Genomic DNA, 25,286 nt, shown 5'->3' with positions numbered 1-25,286 from the left:
TGATATGCTTGATAATTTTTCAATCTGTGAACACAGAGCTGATGTGCCTTGGCCAAAAGTTCAATTTTTATCTCATCTGTCCACAGGACATTCTCCCAGAAGCTTTGTGGCTGGTCAACATGTAGTTTGGCAAATTCCAATGTGGCTTTTTTATGATTTGTTTAACAGTGGTGTCCTCCTTGGTCGTCTCCATTAAGTCCACTTTGGCTCAAACAACGACGGAGCCAAAGCGATCTGACACTGATGTTCCTTGAGCTTGACGTTCACCTTTAATCTCTTTAGAAGTTTTTCTGGGCCGTTTTGTCACCATTCGTATTATCTGTCTCTTTGATTTGTCATCCATTTTCCTCCTGCGGCCATGCCCATGGATCTTAAATTTCTGAATAATATGCAACTGTAGTCACAGGAACATCAAGCTGCTTGGAGATGATCTTATAGCCTTTACCTTTAACATGCTTGTCTATAATTTTCATTCTAATCTCCTGAGACAACTCTTTTTTTTCCCTTCCTCTGGTCCATGTTGATTGTGGTACACACCATGTCACCAAACAGCACAGTGACGACCTGCAGCCCTATATATAGACCCACTGACTGATTACAAGGTTGTAAACACCTGTGATGCTAATTAGTGGACACACCTTGGATTAACATGTCCCTTTGGTCACATTATTTTCAGTCTTTTCTAGGGGTACCATCATTTTTGTCAAGGCCTGTTTCATGAGTTGTTTTTTTTAAGTAATTCTGTTGAAGCATGGCTGAAAAGCAATGTCTGACTTTTATTGGTTACATTTCAGAGATTTTATTTATTATTACTTTTGTCAGGGTCAAGTTATTTCTGTGACCAGTGTGACTTTTTTCTCTCATTAACCTAAGGGTGCCAACACTTTTGTCCACGTGTGTATACTAGACATATACAAAAGACGGTCAATATTCATTGGGTCATGTAGCGTACTAAGTAATACAGAGCATAATTTACTGTGAACACAACCCGCAAACCTTGACAACTGACCCAAATAACAGCCTGGACTCGTGCGGTTTGTAAAAAACGCTCTAAAAATCTTTATTGTTGCAGAGAATATTCACAAACAACAGCTGAGTCATTCCACAAACAAGATGGACAAATCAGACTGCTCTGTTAAGTCCCACAAACAAACGGACCCATCAGAGAGCTCAGATCATTCAAATGGACCAATGGCAGAGTTCAAAACAGGAGAGTAACATAAACCACAGATAAACATAAACCATTTGGCTTTTCTTTGAGACGTTTATATATATATAAAAAAAAGAGTGAATAAGGAGAAAACGGCTACAGAAATAATTAATTTACACAGAGCTAGTCCAAGTTCCACGCCTTAACCTTTGACCTTTCTACAAACTACATTTAACTCAAAAACATTAATTATTTTCGATGGATGACAAAATACTGCCACTGACTCCCCCCCTTTTTCTTTTTTTTTAAACATTCGGTTCCTGACAAACAGCAAGAAGAAATAAAGGAAAAAATAACATGAGAAACGGTCGGATTGATCGATAAATGTACAAATATATTTTACAAGTCTCTGTCTTTCAGTTTTGAAGATTATGAATGGGTTACATGGTAAAAGGAACCACTAGCCCAAGCCGCTCTTCTTTTAAGGACATAATAGGGCCAGCGCTTACGAAGACAGGTGTCCAATCACAGGCCTCAGAGCAAAATTAGTTCTTATTGGTCAGCTCTGAACTTCTTAGATCCGGCGGGTTTACTGTGGAAGGACAAAAAGTTAAAATACAAAAAAAATAAAGAAAGCACTTAAGTACATTTGGGTCACACAAAATTTAGCAAATTTGCTTAATCAGCCAGTGATGCATGAGGGGAAATAAAAATAAGGTTGGCTGCATACAAATATAATGCTCAATAGACATTTCAATTGAATTTGCTACAGCCGAAATGGTGACTAAACAGCAATTGAGAATAAATCTATTAATAATAATAATAATCCCAATTTAACATATCATGGAAGAAACAGCCAAAAAAATAAAGTGACTTACAAATCAGGTGACACTCCAGGTCTTTTCATAGCAGGCTTGGTGTCTTTAGTATCTGTAAAAAATAAAGACCAAACACACACATTATATATATATACACACACATACACACACATAAGCTGCACTTGCAATGCATCAAGCGGACACATTTAAATCATCATCAAGCTATCTGCAGGGCTAATTTTGTAATTGATGTATACATTTTTTATGTTGTAGCTACCAAATTTACTTGGCCTACTTCATTTTTAGAGTAATTTAGATAAAAAAGGTGTTTTAAGCTGAATTGCTTGAAGATCATTTGCCTTACCTTGTAACCACCGAACTTGCGTTGCTGGTCCGTAGCCCTTCTGATTTCTGGCTGCAATCCTGAAGATGATGGCAGGTTTGGTGGTGTAGTCGATGTGGGCATTGGACAGACTGGAGGATTGGACCAGGCAGGACGGACTGGGGCCACAGTAGACCCTCATGAAGGCTAACTGGCCCTGGGACCCCGAGGAGCCCGTGGAGGTCTGTGAAGACTGGATGGCCAGGTAAACAGAGTACTCAGTTATCCGCCCAGAGGTGACTGCTGGAGGCTCCCAGGTCAGTTGAGCTCCGTCTGGGCTCTGGGAAAAGAGGAGAATAATGTTATACATTACCCCCACTGGTCATCTTAGATAGATAGATAGATAATACTTTATTGTCAGATCAGAGATCTGAAATTTGTCTTGCACATAAAAACAGTGGCTCTGTTGCTACACATTAACATCACACATGCGACACAGACACTAAACAAACATTAATTCAAGTCACTTTCTAGCACTTTGATAGCTATGGATTAAGCTCCTTGTTTATTTTAAGGATTGACTGATAAACAAAAGAATGCTTCAGCCTAACCTTATTAAATCGTGGAACACTGAACCGTCGCCCAGATGGAAGCAGTGCAGTGCAGCATAGCTTGCTGCATGTTATTTGGATTCCCAGATTAATTTATTGATTAGGATGATCATTATTTATTCTCGCTCACCTTGCTGATTTTAATGGCACATGGAGCCCCGGGGAATCCCGGTAAACAGGTTTTAAATGCAGACACTTCAGAAAATGCCCCTCTTCCACAGATGTTGATGCCTGCCACTCTGAACTTGTAGGCTGTTCCTGGCTGAAGCTCTACTTTCCTCATCTGAGAATAATCTGGAACCGCACCAGAGTCATCCTGAGACAAACATTAAAATAAATTATGGATTACATAATGAGGGCAAATATTCTGACCATAACAGTTGATTTTTCCATTAGTTACGGAGTACAACTAGGTTTGAGTGTCCTTACGTCAACGTAGTTGTCATCGTAGGGGACGTAGTAGTGAGACACCACCATATTGGTGACCTTCACAATGCCCACGTCGTACCACTGAGAGTCTTTAGGGACTGGCTTCACTGTGGCTGGTTTCTGAAAACCGATAATAAAGAGTCATTAGAATTCATGGTAATAACTCAGCTTAGGTAAACATAGTTTCAATGAAAATGTACATTTAACTATTTGTCAGATAGTTAGTAGGTTCCCTTTCTCACCTGAGCAGCATTAGAAATGCCGTTAGCCACCTCTGTTAGTGTAGCAGCAGCCTGAATCTTATTGGGGCTGGCGCTCAGAGGGGGTGGGGCAAATGTGCTGGCAAGTCGGGCAACAGCACTTGTTACTGCAGATGATGCTAGCTCATGGCCATTACTTTCTGCCGCTGGGTCGTTCAGGCTGTCAGCTGGAGCTAGTCCCTCTGAGGGAAAGAAAGGCTTGTATCACAATGCAATGTTACATTATTGTTGATATAGTGATAGAATTACTTAAAATTTACTTTAAAAATATTGCCTATGACTATTTGGGTCACTGTAACTGGAAGCCTGGGGGATAATACTAATTGGTCGCATTTGGCTTCCACGCCAGAGTATGGTCATTTCTTTTAATGCTTTGATTGAACACTATTACCGGTATTTAAGAATGACCTTAAATAGTGCACCTCTTCCCTGTTTGCTCACCTGTGGGCATGGTGTGCTGTGGCTCTGCCTGCTCTGCCATAGGCTCTGGCTCTGATTTGGGCACCACCTGCTGGGCCTCCTGGAGCTGCTGTTGCTGTTGGACCAGTGCAGCCAACTCCTGCTGGGTTAAGACTATTGGGATGGTCTGGTCTCCACCTTCTGCATCGCCTGGAAGAACACAACATACAGTAACATTAGCCAAAAAATAGATTAACTCCATAGACTTTCTGCATGTCAGTATTGGACCCGAAGCTGGTGGCACACCGTTTAGTTTACTTGTAATGTTGGCATTTTCTAATAAGTCAATTTATAAGACACCCAACAACACTGTACAGAGACAAAATAATAAACACAGAAAAACAACAAACTTAAAAGACAGCCCAAGAGTAGGTGTCTGACTATGTGGTGTAGAATTGTGTGAACAGGTAGGTTTAAGTCCGAGTATAAAAAGTGTAAGAAAGTTGGTAGATGGAAAGTCAAGAAGGAGAGACTGACAGTTAGATAGCAGATTGGCTCAAGGCTCTACTCCCTACGGGGACAGCAAGCAAGAGATTAATGGAGGGAGCAACAAAGAGTGGTGATGAAGAGAATACATTTGGAGTGGGTTATGAATGATTTGAACTAGGTCGAAGTAGATAAGGATGTAGATTCTTTGTTTAATGAAAAGCCAAGTTGTTGTAGAATGTGGATGTGAATTGTGGGAGGGTTAATGCAGAGGACTGCAGAGTTCTGTAGAAGCCCCAGGATAATTTCTTCAGATAAAATCAGTCATGAGCAAAGACTGCTTCTCTAAGTAGAAAATAAATAAGAAAACCTGCTGACCTAACTGCCCTGCTGCCTGAAGGACAGCCTGTATCGTGGCTTGCTGGGCCTCGTCTGTTGCTGTAGTCAGTTGGTCTGGGGTCAATCCAGTCACCATAAGAGTCGTAGCTCCTGATTCGTCCCCTTCTGATGACATCAGCTCCTGAGGCAGGCCGCTGTCTGCCGTCTCCATCTGAGAATGCAAACATCACCCAGAATTTAAACATTAGATTTGAGTTATTGGTCCAAATGTTGGTCAATACAGCTTAGTTGAATCGTACCTTGTGCAGTGTGTTTATGGTGAAAGAAAATATGTTGATTTTTGTTTATTATTATTTGTTTTTCTTTACCTGTGGGGCATCTCCTGCTCCTCCCATGTGAACTTGTAACACTGTGGCTCCGGATGACATCACATCCTCTGGTTGGTCTGTCTGCATTGGCTCTTCTCCCTCTGCTCCAGTGACCACAGCAACGGCTTCAGAAGACTCTGCCCTCTCTTCTCCAACCAACGATGCAATCTCCTAAAGAACCAAAACATGTTTAGGTTTAGTCAGGGCTCCAAATAAGGATTTCAGTTGGGTGCACCTGTGTGCCTAAGATTTTTATTTGGATGCATCAGAACATCTTGGGAACCACCCATTAATTCAGAACACCAAAACCGGCCACTTATTTAAGCCATCATAATATATTCTCCAAAATTGCGTCAACAGCTAAATAAATAACTTAGTTAAAGACAAATATTATCGAGGTCTATTCAAAGTTTATTTATTGTTTATTTGATCAGATTTCACTAAGAATATACCTTTTCTTTATGTTAAACCAGAATGAGTTAGTATCCTATAAGGAGCACACCTGAATATAGGCCACACCAGCTAAATTTGAAAAGAAAATAGATTTGGTACATACATAAGCTGCACTTGAATGTAAGCCACGTGTTACAAATATGTTGTAACATGAGATATTTACACAGAAAGACAGTACACAGAGTTTTTTTTAATTTTAATTTACAGTTACGTTTTTTTTTTTCAAACTGTGCCTGAAAATCAGCAGTATGGCACCAACATGCCATCAACATGGAATGAACATACCTGCATGTTAAGAAAATAAAACAGCACCAACACGGCCCATCTGCTTTTATTTCCTCTATTTCCTTTCTCCCTCTGCCGCATTCAACATCGCACCATCGATTCATTGATGCCAAAGTTATGTGCAGTGGCTCTATTTCCTTCGATGGCCAAATCGATTGCATTTAACTTAAAAGCTGCATCATGTGCATTTCTTTGTGTGTTTTCCATGTGGAGGGTGCGCGCATGATGGGCAAAATGGAAGTGCAAAATCAAAAGTAGTGTATTCTTCAGCTCATAATCTTTCCCCACGTCTGTCTTACTTTTGCATTTACTTGTAGAGAGTGCCCCCCGGTGGCAGTTTGCCAGAAAAAACTTATAAATTAGCAGCACCGTTGTATAGGCCGCAGGGTTCAAAGCGTGGGAAAAAAGTAGCAGCTTAGTCCGAAATTTACAGTAATAAAAAGCTATGAAATTAAATTTGGCTTCAAAAACTAGTCAGAGTGAGAATTCTGTGCTTTAGTTTGTTACAGTATGTGCAGAGTGAGACCTCTTACTTTCAATTTCAATAGTTGATATTTGAAGTCTTTTTTCAGTGTAGTTGTATTTTCTTTATAACAATGGCAGCCTCATTTAAGTAACTAAACAAAGAAAATCTAAAGGTTTGATGCTATTCTAAGGTAAATTTACACATTTTACAAATACTTGAAAAACCCAAATGACTGCCTTTAGTGGTAACGTTAAATGATACAGGAGAGAAAACATTATTTTAGTTTTAGTAATTTTAGGCACATGTATGCCCAAATTGGTCACACTCTGGAGCCCTGTTAGTCAGATTACCATTTGTAGAATCACAGATCTCATTCTTCAAGTAACTCTTCTAAATGTAGAGGAGCTGTGAAAATCTATCTGGATCTGTAATGTTCTAATGCGGCTGGTGACCTGGTGCTGATCACCCAGAAGATGGTGGAGATGATGGTGGACTTAAGGAAAGTCACAACCCCTCCTGCCCCTCTCTTCCTGACTGACACACCCCTGTGCGGGGTCCTTGGCACCCCCAAGGACTTCAAGCAGGAGACCATCATCAGCTCCATCATCAAGAAGGCCAAGCAGGATGTCTTTCCTGGGGCAGCTGAGGAGCAGCCCAAATGATGGTGCAGTTTTGACACGTCCACCAGTCAGTCCAACCTCACCTCCTCCATCAGGGTGAGGTATGCCGGGGCCACTGCCAGGGCAGACACCCTGGACATGGACTATTTCAGCCACTCCCCTCGGGCACTAGGCTATGGTCCATTCGGACTAGAACCTCTTGCCACAAGAACAGTTTCTTCCCTTTTGTCACTTTAAAACAACGGTAATTTACCTACTTCCACTGATAATTTGATTTACAGATACAAAATATACAGTATGGACAGAAAAACAGTGCAAAAGCTATTTTTAGCCTTCCTTTAATACATGAACTATATTTATATTTTTATTTAATCGTTTATGTTATTCTTTGTTTAATGTTGCACCATAACTGAAGCAACTTCCTAATTTGTGAATTTTGTCTACTGACGATCACAAAAAAATGATTCTGAATTTTGCACACTTACAGGAATGGAAGGGCCTGGAGTGGGTGTGGCCTGTGTCACTGTAGTCACAGCTCTGCTCTGACTGGCTGTGGTAACAGAAGAGGCAGAGTCTGATGGTTCAACAGATTCTCCCTGTGACTCTCCACTCTGCTGAGCTGCAAAAGTGATCAAGAGAATTGCATTAGCAATTACACATTAAAATAATCAATAAATGCCAAGTATTTAGATTTACCTGTGGCTGTAGTTGCTGTATTGGTGGTTCCTGTTTCATGAGTTTCACATGGAGGATTTGAACAGACCTGGAAAAAACAAAAATGCTTTAAAAAAACAATAAAGTGTATGCCCTGAACAAGGCTAGCCCCTTTTTCACATTAAAGGACTTCTTTTTTAATGTAGTCTGAGTGCATCGGATTTTTCCTGTTTGTTACCTGTAAGGGCAGTTTCCACTGATTGTAAGGAGCACCTAACCTGATACTTAATCGACCCACTGAAGCACTCATCTTTCTAATAATTAATGCTTAATAAAATGTTGAAATGATTACCTTAGAAAAAATATGACTATGGTTGTTCAGTAAAGACATTTTATAAAATATTAACCTGTCTAAGTCCTCCTGCTCCTGCTGTAGTTGCTGTGTTCGTGGTTCCCGTTTCATGAGTCTCACATGGAGGATTAGAACAGACCTGGAAAAGGGGATGAATGAAATTCATTTTTCGTTCAATAATAGCACTCACTGAAGAAAAATGTCTAGTATAGCCTTGCCCATCTGCACCCATCTTTGACCATCAACACATACTTTGCTCATTACCACAGTAGAAATCAAGGCACACTATCATATTCCTAGGCCCCGTTAACCCCACTGTGTGACATCCAATTTACAGCCAAACTGCAAATCACATGAAGGCAGCAGTACACCATTGTGAGACGTCACATGAGTGTTTACTATGCAAGTAAGGCACTGGTTTGATTGGTCAGACCGCTAAAATTTACCTGCTCTGATGTAAGAGCTAAAAATCTCCCAGTAATTGCAGCTAGTCTCTGGTTCCTCTCATTTGCCAAGATGCAGTAAGTAAAAGGTTACAGGAATAAAACTCCTTCCAGCAGTTTGCTTATGGGCAAATGTTTTAATGAAAGCTGGCTCCCAAAAATATGTGTTATCATACCTGTCGGAGTCCTCCTGCTCCTGCTGTGGTGGTGGTATTAGTCGTCCCGGTTTCATGGGTCTCACAAGGAGGATTAGAACAGGCCTAAGGAGAGAGAATACATGCTCTTAAAACTGGACAAACATACCAAGAAAGGAGAATGGAATGAGCTGATAACTTCTATCCTACCTGTCGGAGTCCTCCTGCTCCTGCTGTAGTAGTGGTGTTAGTCGTTCCCGTTTCATGCGTCTCACATGGAGGATTGGAACAAACAGTGGCTCCATTTACTGGCGGGTTAGAGGTGACCTTCAAAAAAGAAATTTAGTCTGTTAAAGATTTCCTTTAAATATTGATATAAATGTCAGAGAAGATTACATTCAAGGTAAGTGAAAAATGTTATGCTCCATAATATTTTGTACATTTTTACATACTGTATCTTTTGTGTAGTGGAACGGTGCCCACATATACCTCAATTTATGTTTCTTTTATTTAAAAAAAATTACAGCATATAAAAGCATCATCCCAGAAAAATCTTGTGTCTTAAGTTAGAATTGAATACTGTGCTTTTTACCTGCATGTTCTGTCCCATGCTGGAGGCAGCCACTGTGGCAGTATTGGTTGTTCCCGTCTCATGAGTTTCACAGGGTGGGTTGGAGCACACTCTCTCTGTCCCTCCCATTGATGCTGTGGCCACAGTGGCTGTGTTGGTGGTTCCCGTGTCATGAGTCTCACACGGGGGGTTAGAGCAGATCAACGTAACTGCAAAATAGGTTATAGTAAAGTCTTCTCCACTGATCCATCCAGACCCATTACCTGTCCATGCATCTCTTTACTGATAGCACTAAAACATTTTCTGTAGATTACCTGTGTTGGAACCCTCGTCTCCTTCAGCTGTGGTAGTAACGGTGGAACTGGTGGTGGTACTTCCAGGTTCCTCAGACGTGGGGGAGGCCATGATAGACACGGGCAGGTCCTGGACCAAGGGCTGAGCCTCAGCTCCACTGGGGGTTGTTATCAGGGTCACCTGGAAATTATTAAACAATTTGACTAAACCTAACTGGAGAAATTATACTGCACAGGGGATGATGCTAGTAACCTTTTGTTTAGCATTTATGCCACTTTGTATTTTTAATTAAGTTTTAAAATGACAGAGGGCGCTGGTACCTGTTTGGTTGCCCCAGATGCGGTTGCCGTTGTAACCTGACCAGCTAATGTGGCGATGGTTGCTAAGGTGGTGATAGGAGTGGCAAGAGAGGCATTGGCCCCAGCAACAGTTCCCCCAGCGACAGTGGAGACTGTCCCAGTGACAGTACCTAGGCTTGACACACCTAAAGACACATACACAGACTTGTTTAAGACAAAAAAAGACACTTTGCTGCTGCTGAGTTGTTTTAATTGTCTCACTCAAGGCAGTGAGAAATAAAAGAATTCAAGTTCCTCTAATAATAAAGAGACAGAAACTAAAGACTGCTTTGACTGGTGTAAGTATATCGTATTACCCGTGGTGCCCTTGACAACGAGAGTGGTGACGGTGGGTTTGGATCCTGGAGACACCAGTCTGACTCCACTCATGGGAACAGTTCTGAGGATGGTCCCAGGGGTCCCCGGGGCCCCCTTCAAAACCACCTGTACTCAAAGACACATATACATAGAAGTTGGCCGAGAAGGATTTTGATCTACACAATTCTCTGCTTTTAAAACAAAACATTATACAAAATCCACTGTTAAACTTTTGTCTGGTATTTATGTGACTACAAGAGCTACAGAGAGATACAAGAGCTGCGTAGTCATGTTTTTGTGCAGTGAACTCTAAAACTCTACCATATAATTGTTTTGCTCTTCGCAGTAAAACAGGTTTGTGGATGAGTTTCAAATCATAATATAGTGAAATAATAATTGGCCCTACATACGGGCCTAAAAACATCAGCAGTTTGTTGGCCATTAGTTTCCCTGGATTGTTGACAATCGGTGTCAACGTCAGCCATTGATCTTTAGAGTTAAACATTCAATAAGGGTCATTAGTTGTTACAGCTGTTAATCTCTTGACAGTGTAGGACGGGGATGGAGGAGTTTTGTACCTGTGTTAGCCCCTGCTGGCCTCCTGCTGAGATCTTGGGGACTGCAGTAATGATTTTCTGAGCTGTTCCTGAAGTCACTCCTTTATTTGTGAGGATGGTGATGGGACTGTTTCCACCTGAACATGCAAAATAAAATGTCTACATTAAGTTGAACTGATTTGGGGTTTTTTAAAATTATTTTTTATTGCAAATGAATCTCACTAAATTGTTTAGTCGATATACAAGTACATTTAGGCTTAGTGTGTTTCCATACCAGCGGCTCCCTGCAAGGCAGACATAGGGATGGTCTTGATGATGGTTGTCCCTGGTTTAGCTCCTGTTGGAGACACTCCCAGAATAGTGGGTTTGTTGCCAGCAGCCCCAGACTGCGCGGTGCTCAGTATTGTAGTCTGTTTACCATCTGCGGAGGTCACCAACTTCAGGATTGTACCAGGGGGAAGGCCGCCTTTAGTCTATGAGTGGAAAGGACACAATAAGGAAATAGGGTGTGGGTTAATAGAGATGGTCTAGGATGTAAACATAGGTCATCAGCTGTAAATCTATCTGAATGGAAACAGGTTCTCTATGCAAAACAGATTGCTTATTTTACCTGTAGAATTTGTGTGACAGGATTTCCTGCCTGTCCAGTCACTGCTCCACTCTGTACTGGTTTGGTCTGAACCACTGACACCACTTTACCAAGATTTCCCAGATTTCCCAACTACAAAAAAGACAGATATTAGGATAATGTGTAAATACATACATTTATCATGGTAATTATACTATAACTGTAATTTATCATGTTTTATGTATGTATGTACGTACTCACCAGAGTGCCCCCAGACCCCACACTTAGAGGACTGTTCACCAGTGTGATGGTCTTGGTGACTCCTCCCACCACAGTCGTTACCACCTGAGCCTGTTGGGACACTGTAACTGTGCCGGACTTATGCACAGTAATGATTGGTCGATTGGGTGTTCCAGGGGCAGAAACTACAGATGCCCCACCCACCTGTGCAGCAGCAGTCTTCAACATCCGAGTGGCTGGGTTACTCACCTGAATGAAAAGGCATAGAAAAATGATGCCTCAGTTAAGAAGCGTAATATTGTCAATTTATTGATCTGGCCACAATAGGAAGTCATCTGTTGCATACTGATATTGTTGCCTGCATTACAATATCACCAGTATTGTAATTTTTAGATACAGCAAAGTATTGAATAGTAATGACTGATGCAAAGACTTTATTGATCCCGACACAATTTTATCTAAAGTTCAGAGTCAATTCAACTACTTACCACTTTGACGGGCAGAGTGGTGGACCCAGGGTTCACAGCCACAGTCTTGACTATAGTGGCTCCAGTCGGTACATTTAACACTGTACCAGATGAAGGAGGGATCTTCTGAGTGGCTGCTGCAGCTGCAGCCAGAGCTGCCATGCCAGACATCTGAGGGTTAGTGCCTATTGGCTGAAATCCAAACAGAAATCCATGAACATAAAGAAAAACTCATCTGAAGTCAAGTTGGTTTGTTAATTACCGTTCCTTGTTGTGTGGTCTGAGCAGGGACCACCATGCGCACTCCAGCAGGAAGTGTTGTCACGGCAACAGGGGATTTGGGAGTGGCCTGTCGGACTGTTACGATGGAGGCTCCTGAGGCTCCTCCGGGGGATGCTGCCACCTTCAGGACAGCTGAGGAAATAATATATTGTAATTAACCCTGTAAAATGTACGTAAATGTAAGTAAACCAAATCAAGTGGTGTACCTGGTTTATTAGGTGTGGTCAGTGCACTTCCAGTCGCAGCTGCAGGGACCAGTGTAATACCAGTGGGTGGTGTAGCTGGAGTGGGTGTGGTTGGGGAGGGCAATGCTGTGGGGACAGGGTTGGAGGCAGGACTTGGGGTGGGGCTTGCAGGTGTGGTTTGTGGTAGGTCATACTTCTGCAGCTGAAGAACATATGTATCTGCAGTTTGGCAGGGGCCCCAGCTCACCTCCAGAGATGAGGTGTTAGCACGGACCAGCTGTACACGGGAAGGAGCGCACGGACGCTCTGGAATAAAAACATAGATTTTCACAGTTATTTCTTAACATTTTGTGATGTCATTGATACATCTCAAAAGTAATAACATGAAATCTGACCCCTCCAACTGCCAAACCCTTACAGCTATGTAATTATATGATAATATAACATATTGTTACATAATAGGGAGTAGTGTAAAATTATGAAAAGTAAATACCATAAAATAGATTTACACGTTCCACATTCAGAAGTCATCAATAAAAATAAAAACTGAATAAATTGGTGATTCCCAAGGCAATCAGTCAATGCCAAAATTGAGTGTAAAGTTCTCACATTGACTCAAGGCATTAAATGTTCAGGTGTGAGACATTCAAAATAAAATCTTAAAATGTAAAATCCCATGTAATCCCCTGCTCACCAGTCTCCAGGTACCACAGGTCTTTGCAGCAGACCTGGTTGTTCCAGGCCTTTCTGTAGCCATCTCTGCCACTCCAGATGAACAGACGCGAGTTTATGGCCACACTGCAGTGGCCTGCTCTGGCCCGGGGGATGTTCTCTTCCTGCGAGTCCATTACCACAGTCTCCCAGTTCATCGTTTCTATGAGATAAGTAAAATTCTAAGTAAGATATGACATGAATAACAGCCACCAGCACCTTGGGTTTCAATGCCAATATTCAATGTAGTAAATGTTTGAATAATAAAACAAAAAAAATAAAAATAAGCTGACTTTTTAACTCCCTTTGAAAATGAGATGAGATATTTCAAGGGGAATTCCAAAAATACATTTAAAATCTCACGATATAGTACATGTGTTTTTGCATCTTATATTGTAATAATTGGTCACTACATAAACTACCATCCATCTAATTATATGACACTATTAACTATATCACTAAACTATTTTTGTACCTAAATTGAGGCAGGCCAAAGTGTTGGTGCACTTCCATTCCTTCTCATGCGTGGCCACTTTGACATCCTCCATCACCAGTGGGACCCAGCCTCCGAACACGTACATCCTTATAAATAGAAAAATATGACTGATCAAATTTCATCCAAACTAAAAGTCCTACAAAGATACACCCTCACATAAACACTATTATCATTTGTTATTGCTAGCAACATTTCGGGCCCTCTATAAATACCAAACATTTGGAATCTATAAAAACGTTCATTAAATGAAATTAATTTACTTGTTGTTGATGATGGTGGCAGAGTGCAGGCTGCGTGGAAGAGGGGCTGTTCCTCCAATGGATGGTTTGGTCCATGTCAAAGAGTCTACAAATAATAAAACATAAATAAAACTTTTTTTTAAATCAAAATTACAAAGCTTTTCACAAGTGTCTTGGTTGGGGTTGAAGTATTGCACATATGCTCAATGGACCATACAATTTAACATACATGCAATACCCACTGCCATCACTAGTGTGATGCCACTGCAAAGTAACAATAATATAATTATTCTAAATTAAGAGTATTAGTGTTCAGCATCTACAGTTGAAACCAAAAGTTTATATACACAATATAAAAAGACGCATGCTTTTTTTCCCCTCACTGTCTGACATGGAATCAGATTAACTTTTCCTGTTTTAGGTCAATTAGGATTACCAAAATTATTTCTATTTGCTAAAAGACAGAATCATGAGAAGGATTTTTTTTTTACATTTTTTTTCTTCAAAGTCAGAAGTTTACATACATTTCATTAGGATTTGGTACCATTGCCTTTAAACTGTATGACTTGGGTCAAATGTTTTGGATATCCTTGTACAAGCTTCTCACAATAGTTGGCAGGAATTCTGGTCTATTCCTCCTGACAGAACTGGTGTAACTTAGCTAATTTTGTAGGCTACCTTGCTCACACGTGCCTTTTCAGGTCTGCCTATAAATTTTCAATAGGACTGAGATCAGGGCTATGCGATGGCCACTCCAAAACACTTTGTCATTCTTAAGCCACTTTGTAACCAGTTTGGCTGCATGCTTTCGGTCATTTTCCATTTGGAAGACCCATTAGTGCCTAAGCACCAATGGGTCACACCAGCTAAACTTTAAAAGAAAATACATTTTGTACATATATAGGCCGCACCTGAATATAAGCCGCAGGTTTTTATGTTGTAATATGACATATTTACACAGAATAATCATACACGGAGGTTATTTGAGTTTTAATTTAAGACACTTTTTTCAAACTGTGCCTGAAAATTGGTAGAACGGCAACAAACATGCCATCAACATGGGATGAGCATACATACCTGCATGTTTAGAAAATAAAACAGTACCACATGGACATCATTTCTTCTGAAAGCTTTTGTTGTCTGTTTACACTGACCAAGTTCTTCTCGCTGCTGCTTTCAAAGTTGCACCATCGAGTCAATGATGCCAAACTTCTGTGCAGTGGCTCTACTTCCTTCTTTGATGGGCAGATCGATTGCCTTTAACTGAAAAGCTACATCATATGGATTTCTTCATGTTTTCTATAATGAGGGTGTGTGCATGATGCACAAAATAACTAGTGTATTCTTCAGCACATAATCTTTCCCCACATCTGTCTCACTTTTGAGTTTATCGCTAGAGAGTGCCCCTTGGTGGCCTTTAGCCAGTAAAAATTTATGCCGTTGTATAGGCAAAACCGTGGCGGCTTATATTCTGAAAAGTAGCGGCTTAACATTGCACAGACACAAAAAAAAAAACAACACATTGCATAGAAACAAAAAAACACAAAGGGCATAGTATGGACAATATTATGCCTGTCACGATAATTACAATACTGACTTATCATTCAGTATATGAAAGATGGAACAATACATTTTGGGGTTCAGTATTTATTCTTTGCAATTGGGGGAGAGATTTTTGCCATTTTTATGTAATAACGCAAAATTTGAGTAGAATAAATAACTGCTGTGGCTATCTATCGGTTCAATCTGCCATTTATTTGTTGCAGCTCAGTTTTGTTTTTTTTTAAATTATCATGCTTTGTGACAGTGGCGTAAAGTAGTTTCAATATTATCGTTTATCGCAATAGTTCTCTGTAGCACTATATCGTGCATTAAAAAGTTTTAGTGTGACAGGCCTAGACAAAACCCATTACATGATTTTGGGAACTGTTGAGTAAATTTTAGCAAAATAAAATGCATTTCTTCCAGTTTAGATATTTCCTGCTTTGATCATTTAGGGTAATTACTGAATTATGAATGTATTTCTGATATGATAAGCACCCCGGGTATAAATCTGATAATCTCACCTATATCAAGCACCCACAGGTCTCCAAGTCGGCAGCCACTCATGCCACCATAGATAATGAGCCTGTTCCCAGTTTTTCCACTGGTGACCACCGCAGTGTGGCTTTCTCTGGGTGGAGGGGGCCGACCTGAGGTGGCAGGGATGTCCCAGCCCACAACACTGGAACCAGGTCGTAACTCCAGACAGTAAAGGTCATTCAGGTATCTATGGATAAATAAGAGATAGGTGTAATAATACGGGACATATGTTTAGTGCAATACACACTTCGCCAATACTTTGAGATAAAACTGGTGTCTATACAACATATCTTTGTAGAGACGGGTGGTTAAGCCAATCAGAGACACATATGATCCGTGCGTATAAAAAAAAAAAACATGACTGCTTACAAACATAAAAGAAAGGGAAAAAAATAACACAGCTTGGGGACCAGACTGTTTAATTAGGGGATTAAGGGAGCGTGACGTCACCTATAGCTCCAGCAAAATGAAGCTTGTTGAGGCTAGCAGTTATAGGGCCAAAGTTTCAGCAGAGTTTCATATCTGGAATTCTGACCGTGAGTATAATAACCAAAGAGCCAATCAAGAGTGAGGCTCATGAAGATAACATCCTGTCCCCCTAGCACCACTGGTTAAGCACAAAGCGAACACTCGGCAATGGTGACAATCAAACCTGTTGCCAGCGCTGGCGGGAATGACCTCAGGTAAAGAAGCGTCTGTTATTAATGTTCATAACTTGATATCTTGATTGACGGACATAATAGCAAAATACATCTACCAGGATCATGTAGAGTGGATCAATACAAAGATTTCAAGACCAAAATGACGAGGCTCACTGCAGTAGTTACAGAGAGGGGTGACAATTTTTCAATGTAAAGTGAATTGGAACCGAGCCGGAAGTGCACCCATGATCACTTCCCATTTGCAATGTGGCGGCTACCAGGTTAGCTACGTCCATATATAGACAGTCTATGGTGGGGACTTAAACATCCCGGATTTCTGCCAAATAAAAAGGGGAATCACCGAATGCTTGTTTATCTGAGGCGAGAAGTTTGATGATCAGTGAGCTCCACGGTTTCTCAAGCAGAAATAAACTTTATTGTAGTCTGTCTCTCTCTCCAGGGATCTCATTTACAAAGCATGCGTATACACAAAATGACGTGGGATCATGTGGTCCTGTCCTATACTCTGTGCCTTGCATGCGGAGTTTTCAGAGACAAGGCAGAGGCGATCCGCACTCGAGAAAGAACCAGTTTGAGGAAGTCTGTGTTTAGTACACAATGGATATAGATTCCTTTACTTTAATATTACTTCATATTTCTTGGTAATATAATCACCAAATCACAACTGCCTGTGGGGAATAAACACAATGGTTTGTATTCATCATATTAACGTTTTGCCATTTTAAAGCCATCTGTGTACACATGCATGAGAATGTACGACGTGCTGTCTTATTTTCTTTAATATACTGCCTGGCCAAAAAAAAGTTACCACCTGGACTTAATCTAAGCAAATAGGTAGGAGCCTCCTATTGGATAATTACTGCATGGGCAATTATCTTTCTGAGGTCAGCTGACTGAATATATTGAATAATCAGGTTATTCCTCAATGGATTTTTTCTTCCCTGATGGCACAGACATATTCAAAGATGACGATGCCAGAATTCATTGGGCTCTAATTGTGAAAGAGTGGTTCAGGGAGCATGAGATACCATTTTCACACATGGATTGGCCACCAGAGTGTCTAGACCTTAACCTCACTGAGAATCTTTTGGATGTGCTGGAGAAGGCTTTACACAATGGTCAGACTCTACCATCATCAATACTAGATCTTGGTGAAAAATTTATGCAACACTAGATAGAAATACATCTTGTGACATTGCAGAAGCTTACTGAAACAATGCCACAGCAAATGCGTGCTGTAATCAATGCTAAAGGCAGTCCAATTAAATATTAGAGTGTGACCTTTTTTTTTTAGTGGTGACTTTTTTTGACCAGGCAGTGTATAAGGAGAGGCTGATGCCATAATGACTTGACAAAGATATAAAGCAAGCATCGAACCGATGCTGCTGTCTTATGCAAGGTCTGGTACCAAAGCTCGGCCACCCCTCCTATCCTTCCCCTCTGCCCACCACATCACCACGGCTTCACCTTTGCACACAGCACTGCCATTCCCTCTCCTCAAGCATACATACATTGGGACCACAGCCATGGGCACGAGGGGGCAGAGGACCCATTGGCCGGGGCAGTGTGTGTGTCCTGCATGAACAAAGCGCACATCATGGATGTGAGATGAGATATGTCCCATGGTTCAGAGTGAATTACGCATAAGCACAGATAAGACCCTCCCTCTTTGCCACCATGTGTTAATCAAACCCACTCATTCTCGGCTCATGTTTAGGTAAATCTCATTCAGAACTGACTTTGCGTTGTCCTCTTATGGTTAAATAGATGTGTGGAGGTGTGGCGCAAGGCGGGATCAGGTGTGCTCTGTGAGAAGGAAATTAGCTGCTGGAGTGCATACAGATGTTTTTTTTTATAAAACTCATTATTGAATACATAAAGTTTGGGTTTTCTTCCTACATACTCTTTTAATCAGAGTTCCACATACTGTTTTGTGAATGAGACTCCAGAGCTCAAAAATTCAGCCTGTTCTTTTTGCATGATGCACATCATTTTTCATGAAGTTCTTTGATTATTTATCAAAGAAAGTTTTATAAAGATTGCAGGACTATAATTTCAAAGACGGAGCTTAAATTGCCTGTCAGTTATTCAGAGTAGGAAAAGTAGAACACTGAGCCGCATGAATGTTTTCTTAAAAAATGTTTGTAACTTCCAAAAGAAGACTTAAGCAGCCAAATTTCTTCTTAAATGAGAGCGGCATCTAATTCACTGACATCCAGATAAAAACAACACGACAGTAATTTACATTTTATTAGCATAAAAATTATGTTGGGTGTTAAGTCCATTGCGGTGACCAGGTGCAGGGCTGTATCAATGGCCCATATGGAGAGCACTGGGGATGTCAGTGCTGTATAAAGTTTGACCAATATACTACTTGCACCATAAAACGCAAACATTATTGTACAACATATTATTGTTTAATAAGAAACTATAAAAAATATATATAACTTACAATCATGTAGGAAATAGAATTTTTGTTGCATCATTAGATTAATATTCTAAAACAGCTCATGATTGTTCCTAGGATTTGTTCTTCCAGAAGAACATTTTCAGTTAAGGCTTTCTTGTGAACTTTTTTGGCATTCACAGAATTGGTTCTTAAATACAAATTTGTTCATAAGAGCACTTCATGAATGAGTCCATATGTTTTTAGCTCATGCAGTCTAGACTACTTTCATTATCAGTAGGCAAGCAGATTCGGGCCCTGTACCATTTCTGAACATAAATTATTCCAAGTTGTCTATTGAAGGAAATATCAAGTTTATTGTGTACCGTTTAGTTTAAAAAGCCCCAGACCTGTTGCACTGACCTGGGTATGTTGTTCTTGGGATCCTCACTGTCATTGGCCAGTCCTCCAAATAAGTAACAACGAGAGCCTATCAGAGAGAAGCTGTGACCAAGGCGGGGGCATGGGGGCGGGCCGCCATTCTTAGGAGCTTTGGCTTTGAGACGTTTCCACTCCCAACGACTTGCCTAAAAAGAGGAAATAAACAAAGCACTCAATGTTTCCAGTGATTCCACCTTACTGTAGGATAGATAGCTTTTGGTGAACTGGTTTTGCACAGTAAATTTTAATTTGCATTGATTCTTCCGCAAGAATGGTAGTAGTTAGTGAGCGACTGGTTCTTCCTCTCATGTGCCACTTTAACATGGTTTAGTCACAATTCACAGCTGGTAAGTGTGCTGGGGTGACTATTGTAAATTAACTTAACAAACTCAGGACAGTTGTTTATTGATATTTACATGAGCAAAGCAGAAAGGCTGGGGCCCATGACAGACATAGGAGTTGATGCAAGAGACAAGTGAGTCATTACACTGAAAAAATAAATAAATAAATAAAGCAAACAACTCCTTGAGGATCACAAAACATAATATAATATATAGCTGTCCCTCACATGAATGCGGTTCACCTTTTGCGGCCTCGCTGTTTCGCGGATTTTTTTGGTGCAATTTTGCATGTTTTTTTTTTACATTGATTCATTCATTCATAGGCTAATAGACTGTAGACCATTGTTAATCAATCTCCTCCGTGAGAGTGAATGCATTCAGCTTTTCAAATTTACAGAAATGTTCCATCGGTGGAAAAAAGCATTACAGCAGAGCAGTGTCAGAACGAAGAGGTACGGTCAGAGGAACTGTGAAACACGCGCGAGTCACTATTAATAATTTCTTATGTGTCCAACTTCATAGGTTGATCATTAAAATTAAATTTGTTACAGCATTTCTAAAAGCTATCATTTTCATTCACAGTATAGGAAGACATTTATATTTTTATTTCTCAAACAAAGGTTTTGATCTTTGGTTTCATTCTGTAATACTGTACTTTTTTTTTTTTTTTAAATCTACGAAGGTTTGAACTTTGAGAGTGTTTAAACAAGAGAAAAATGTCAGAAAATGTTAATGCCTGTGTGAGAAAAGTTTATAAAGTGTGTGCTGAAGGGTTTTGCAGCCTTAAAACATATATAATAATTGTAAAAAATAAAGCTGACTGCTTCGTGGATATCATCTATTGCGGATTATTTTTAGAATGTAACCCCAGCGATAAACGAGGGACCACTATGACAAAGTAATGTATGCATTACATGCATTACTTTGTAATAGTAATGTATGTAAGACATATATTACTATTACAAAGACAATATAGCATGCATCCAAATAGAGCACTTTTACTGCAATGGGAAATGCAGATTCTACAAACAAAAACCTCTCAAAACTCGATATTGCTATTCAAACAAAAACTTCCCAAAGCCTGATGCAGCAAACGTTTTTTTTGTATCTGAAGACTATTTTCTTAAAAAAAAATACAAAAATAAAATAATAATAATAATAATACATTTTTAAAAAGTGATGGAGCTTGAGAACATTTTCATGGAGTCCTTTTTTTGCTTTCAAAACCACAAGTTTTACATATTTTCTGTGTCATTTCGATGCAGTTACTGCTATGTTAAAAATTATTATTTCAATAATGAAATAGTAGTGATTTGCATTACTCACCTGCAGTTCATAGAGGTCGTTGCTGTACTTGCCATACTCCACCATTCCCCCAAACACCAGGAGCCGCGTGCCATCACACACAAAGCCATATGCAGCACACCCAGGAGGAATGTCTCCTCTGACAGCCGGAATGAACCACTGGTTTGTGGCTGAGGCAAGAGACAGATGAGTTATTACAATAAGAATAAAAGTGAATGCAATGACATTTTCTGACAAATACATCTTATGGAAGTTTCACGCTAAGTGCATGTGCTCTATGAAAATTTATGAAAGACCAAAAAGCTTCAAAGCTTTACCACCACGTTGTAACACATGTAATCTAGGTTGTCTAGTAGTTGTGCATTGGTGAATGTATAGTATACTGGGAGAATCTTATTGTGTTCAAGATATTATTACAAATGAATGTGCTGCATGAATAAGTTATCCTAAAACAAACGTGCATTCTTATATTTAACACCATGAATCTGTAACTTAAAGTATGGACTAAGAATGCTCAATGCTGGCTAGAGTGTTATTTACAAATCATATGTTCTGACGCTGTGTTAAAAGTGGGGTTTGTTTGTATTGGGAAAGGGGCGTGCCTCAGTGACGTACACTTTGTTTTTAGTAAAATCGCGCCATTTCTCTGTGAGCCGCTGCCAAACCCACAGCGCTAGCAGTGCTAGAGCTAAAGCAGTTAGCTATGGTTGTATTGGCTAGTTTAGCAAAAACTACAATTTCCACTCATTTTGCAAGAAAATGTCAGAATTCGAGTGCAACTGTTGAAACATATGCACTCACGTATAAGACATGGACGCCCAGTTATTAATAGGACTTGCAGATATGCATCATTTGTAATCAAACTAGCTGCCAGCTAGCCCTTAGGTGGTTAGCTTTACTCGCTTTTGCACTCCTTTTGCGCATCGCGTTATTTCTGAATTGACTATACAGTGATTGTACCTGTATTATAGACGTGCAGCTCGTCTACAATGCCCTCGTTGCCTCCCCCAAACACCACCATCAGCTCCTTTATGGCCACAGCCCGATGTCCATGTCGGGGCCGCGGCACTGGACCGCTCCAACCCAAAACCCGCTTCCACCGTGGCTGCAGCACCGCGGGCTCAGATGCCATGCTGCAGCTGTTTCGATCGGCTCCTGGGAGTCTTTCACGAAGAAGAGAAATCCAAGTTTAGTCCACGGTTGGATGGAAATGATAAAAATCCACCTCGACTCACTGACAGCAGGTCGGGGGTTAGCGTTAGCCTGTTGATTTAAAGGCTAGGTGGCTACTCGTATGCAAATGAGCTTTCTTTACAGTCTGATAATGCTTTACAGTCTGTTAATGGCCCGGTTATGACAATTAAGGCAGCCAAATCAGTTGCCAAAGAGAAAACAATTGTAACTACAATGAAAACAGTTAAAATGGAACAAGTGAAGGGTTAGCTTTAGCTCGTTAGCTGATTCATCAAGCTATTTGAACGAGCCGCTAACGGTTGCCAACGTGTACAAGCTGCCCAAGAACACATTAAGCGAATGATCCGAGCCTTTGTCAAAGTTGCTTTTATATTTGCAAAAGTCCACTAGAATATTCAGCAATGAAAAGGTTACGAATAACTAAAATAATCACTGATTTAGCTGTTAGCTTAGCACACTCTACAGGGACGTTCCCAGGAAGCCGCCATTTTAGCTCAGCGAACGCTCTGCAGAATCGGTAAAACCCAAAATCAGATACTTCAAATCCATACGAGCAAAAGTGCGTTTTAGTTGCGAAGCACTGGTCGCATAGCTCTTCTGTGCACCAGAGCAAGAGAGCGGCACCGAGGCTGGAAGCCGGGGTTAAATGTGCAGAGCGGTCGGTCTGTGCGCCGGTATGGAAGCCGCCATCTTGCTGCTAACAGCAACCGAATACAACAGAGGCGCCGAAGGCTCTTGAGCCAAGCTAAAGGGGCTAATGCTAACAGCAGGGCGTCTCAGAGGCCATAGCAAACATTTTAGTTTAACGCGTACATTTGGTGCCAGATGTCGTATGTCGTTAAATGCTACGTGCTTGTTCGCTTTATAGTTGAATTTTTGTAGTTAGTTCAAATGTGTAAAGGGAGATGGAAGAAATTATAACTATGAGTATTGAATGAATGTCTTATTTAGTTTGCAGTAGCATTTATATTCAAGACGTAAAGTCTCTGTGAAGTGTGAAGTGATGCCACAACTTTTCCTTTACCACAGCAAGGTTTGTGTTAGGTCAGGTGTCATAAAGTTGAGATGAGTGCGAATGCAGGCAAATCACACCTGGGGCCAATCAGACAGCAGCCAATGAATATTACAGCATGGGCCTTTATTTCCCCCAGAATCACTCTGAACACAGGTTGGTACAGCGCATGGTTATGGCAACATCAAAAAAAAAACTTTTTTTTTTTTTTTTTTTTTTTTTTTTAGTTTTTTTGTTTTTTTTATTACACAGGTTGACCATTGAGTTATGCAGATTGCCGCTGTGAAGAGTGTAAACCCGTGTCCCGCTATCTTACACTATTAATTTGATTCATTTTTATGCTCCAAATTTAGGTCAAAATCCAGGTTATCGCAATTAATATTTTGCCATGACAAAAGTTACAGATAAATCCTTGGGATTTAAGATCGTTGGCTGACCCTAATTCACAAACAATATGACGCTAAGTGTTAATAATGGCTCACGGTCTCCGAATGTATCCACTGTTCGTTTTCAGACCAAAGCACCAACTCATGGCTTTACTATTATTATTTTTTGTCATCGCTTCTGTTGTGAGCGTAGTAGACATCCGCCCCTTCTCTCTGGCTAATGAAGTTAGCAATACTTTTAGCAAACAAGCTTTAGCCCAACTTTAGATGTGATACACTGAGCTAAATCTATGTACAAAAAACACAAACGAAATCGAGGATTAGTGGATTACGCAGAGGCGGAATATTCTACTTCAACGCCGAACATTACGTGAAAAAGAAAACATTTGCTTTTGTTGACAGATTTCTCTCGGACCTTCCTTTACCAGACAAACATGGCGGCGCCGACCGTTAGCTGCTAGAATAAGCGGAAAAGGTGCGAGTTGCGCTTTCTTCTCAATGCAATACTTACTTTTGAACTTCCAAATTCATGCGTTTAAGTCAGATAAGTCGTGCTTGTCTAGTAAAGCTACCACCACACGAGTAAAGGGTTTTAAAATCAAAATTATCAAATAAATGTATCCTTTCATGCCGCTGAGGAAGACGCCATTTTGTGTCTAACTTCTCCGAAGTGGTGCGAAACAGCTCCCCCGAAAGGGAGAATAGCGAACTGTTTCAGTAATAATAGATGACAATCTATAAAACACAAATAATAATTAAAAAATAAATTAAAAAACATAAAATATGACTAAACGGATGAAAGACAAATAGTGGCTACTGAATATTTCCAAACAAAACTTTAACTTTAATGTCTCACTATGTAACATTAAATCAGGGCCAGCCCTAGCTTTCAGGGGGGCCCTAAGCTGAATTTGTCTTTGGGGCGCCGACAGCACATGCCTCCTGGCTCAGCTATTGGTGATTCACATTTGACAACATTATGACTCTGCTCTCATCACCTTGACTAATTGTATTTGTGTTTATATGACCAACATCAGACTGAAAACAGCCAGAATGTCACAACTACCATAGTCACAAGAATAGAACACAAGAATATAAGGGTGGGTAGGTGGATGGGGGTCAAGATTTTTGAAATTCTACATAAGTTTTTGGTGTATTTTAATGTGTTCCAATTGGCAACAGTGGGCTTACATTTACATTATAAAGGGTCCTTGCACCAGTGTAAACACATAGCTGCCCTCACCTCTGCCCGGCTCAAAAACAAATGTAGCAGCAGATATTTTGCTACTATAGATGTAAAATAAATGTAATTGTTTTAGAGGGACATTTCGGCTGTAAACACACAGGCCCTGTGCACAATACAACCTGATGTATAAATGTATGGTCTCTTGGGGGCCCTCTGCTGGCCTGGGGGCCCTAAGCAGCTGCTTAGTCTGCTTACAGTCTGGGCCAGCCCTGCATTAAAATAATTTTACATTTATTAAATTACGGATGCTTTAATGCTTAAAATTACATTGGAAAACATGCATTCTCACTGACAGGGGGTTGCCTCTTCACAGTTTGATCCTATAACTTGGCCTGGTGGCATGCTAATCTTCTTGGATATATCTTAGTTTAATGCC

General features: G+C 40.4%; 1 protein-coding gene across 3 annotated transcripts; it reads right to left on the bottom strand.

The window, feature by feature from the left end:
- Positions 1–1,035: 1,035 nt before the first annotated feature.
- On the bottom strand, positions 1,036–24,334 carry hcfc1b (host cell factor C1b). Of its 3 annotated transcripts, XM_055222788.1 has the most exons (34): positions 24,176–24,334; positions 23,359–23,424; positions 22,033–22,235; positions 21,094–21,242; positions 19,409–19,572; positions 15,922–16,124; positions 13,877–13,961; positions 13,596–13,702; positions 13,104–13,283; positions 12,431–12,715; positions 12,205–12,356; positions 11,964–12,134; positions 11,497–11,724; positions 11,278–11,388; positions 10,942–11,140; positions 10,689–10,804; positions 10,110–10,236; positions 9,775–9,938; positions 9,475–9,634; positions 9,182–9,369; positions 8,800–8,916; positions 8,632–8,715; positions 8,068–8,151; positions 7,703–7,769; positions 7,492–7,625; positions 5,183–5,353; positions 4,854–5,025; positions 4,032–4,199; positions 3,573–3,772; positions 3,331–3,450; positions 3,032–3,217; positions 2,333–2,630; positions 2,029–2,080; positions 1,036–1,742 (listed from the first exon to the last, which is right to left on the bottom strand). In XM_055222788.1, the coding sequence occupies exons 1-34, from the start codon at positions 24,193–24,195 to the stop codon at positions 1,703–1,705; spliced, it is 4,971 nt and encodes a 1,656-aa protein (XP_055078763.1). In that variant the 5' UTR covers positions 24,196–24,334; the 3' UTR covers positions 1,036–1,702. The 3 variants fall into 3 exon arrangements, with proteins under 3 accessions (XP_055078763.1, XP_055078764.1, XP_033826257.1); XM_055222789.1 differs by lacking the exon at positions 8,632–8,715; XM_033970366.2 differs by lacking the exon at positions 23,359–23,424.
- Positions 24,335–25,286: the final 952 nt, after the last annotated feature.

This window comes from Periophthalmus magnuspinnatus, chromosome 7 (assembly GCF_009829125.3).
Source record: "Periophthalmus magnuspinnatus isolate fPerMag1 chromosome 7, fPerMag1.2.pri, whole genome shotgun sequence".
NCBI classification, from domain to species: domain Eukaryota; kingdom Metazoa; phylum Chordata; class Actinopteri; order Gobiiformes; family Gobiidae; genus Periophthalmus; species Periophthalmus magnuspinnatus.
This window is presented reverse-complemented; position numbering and strand designations above follow the sequence as displayed.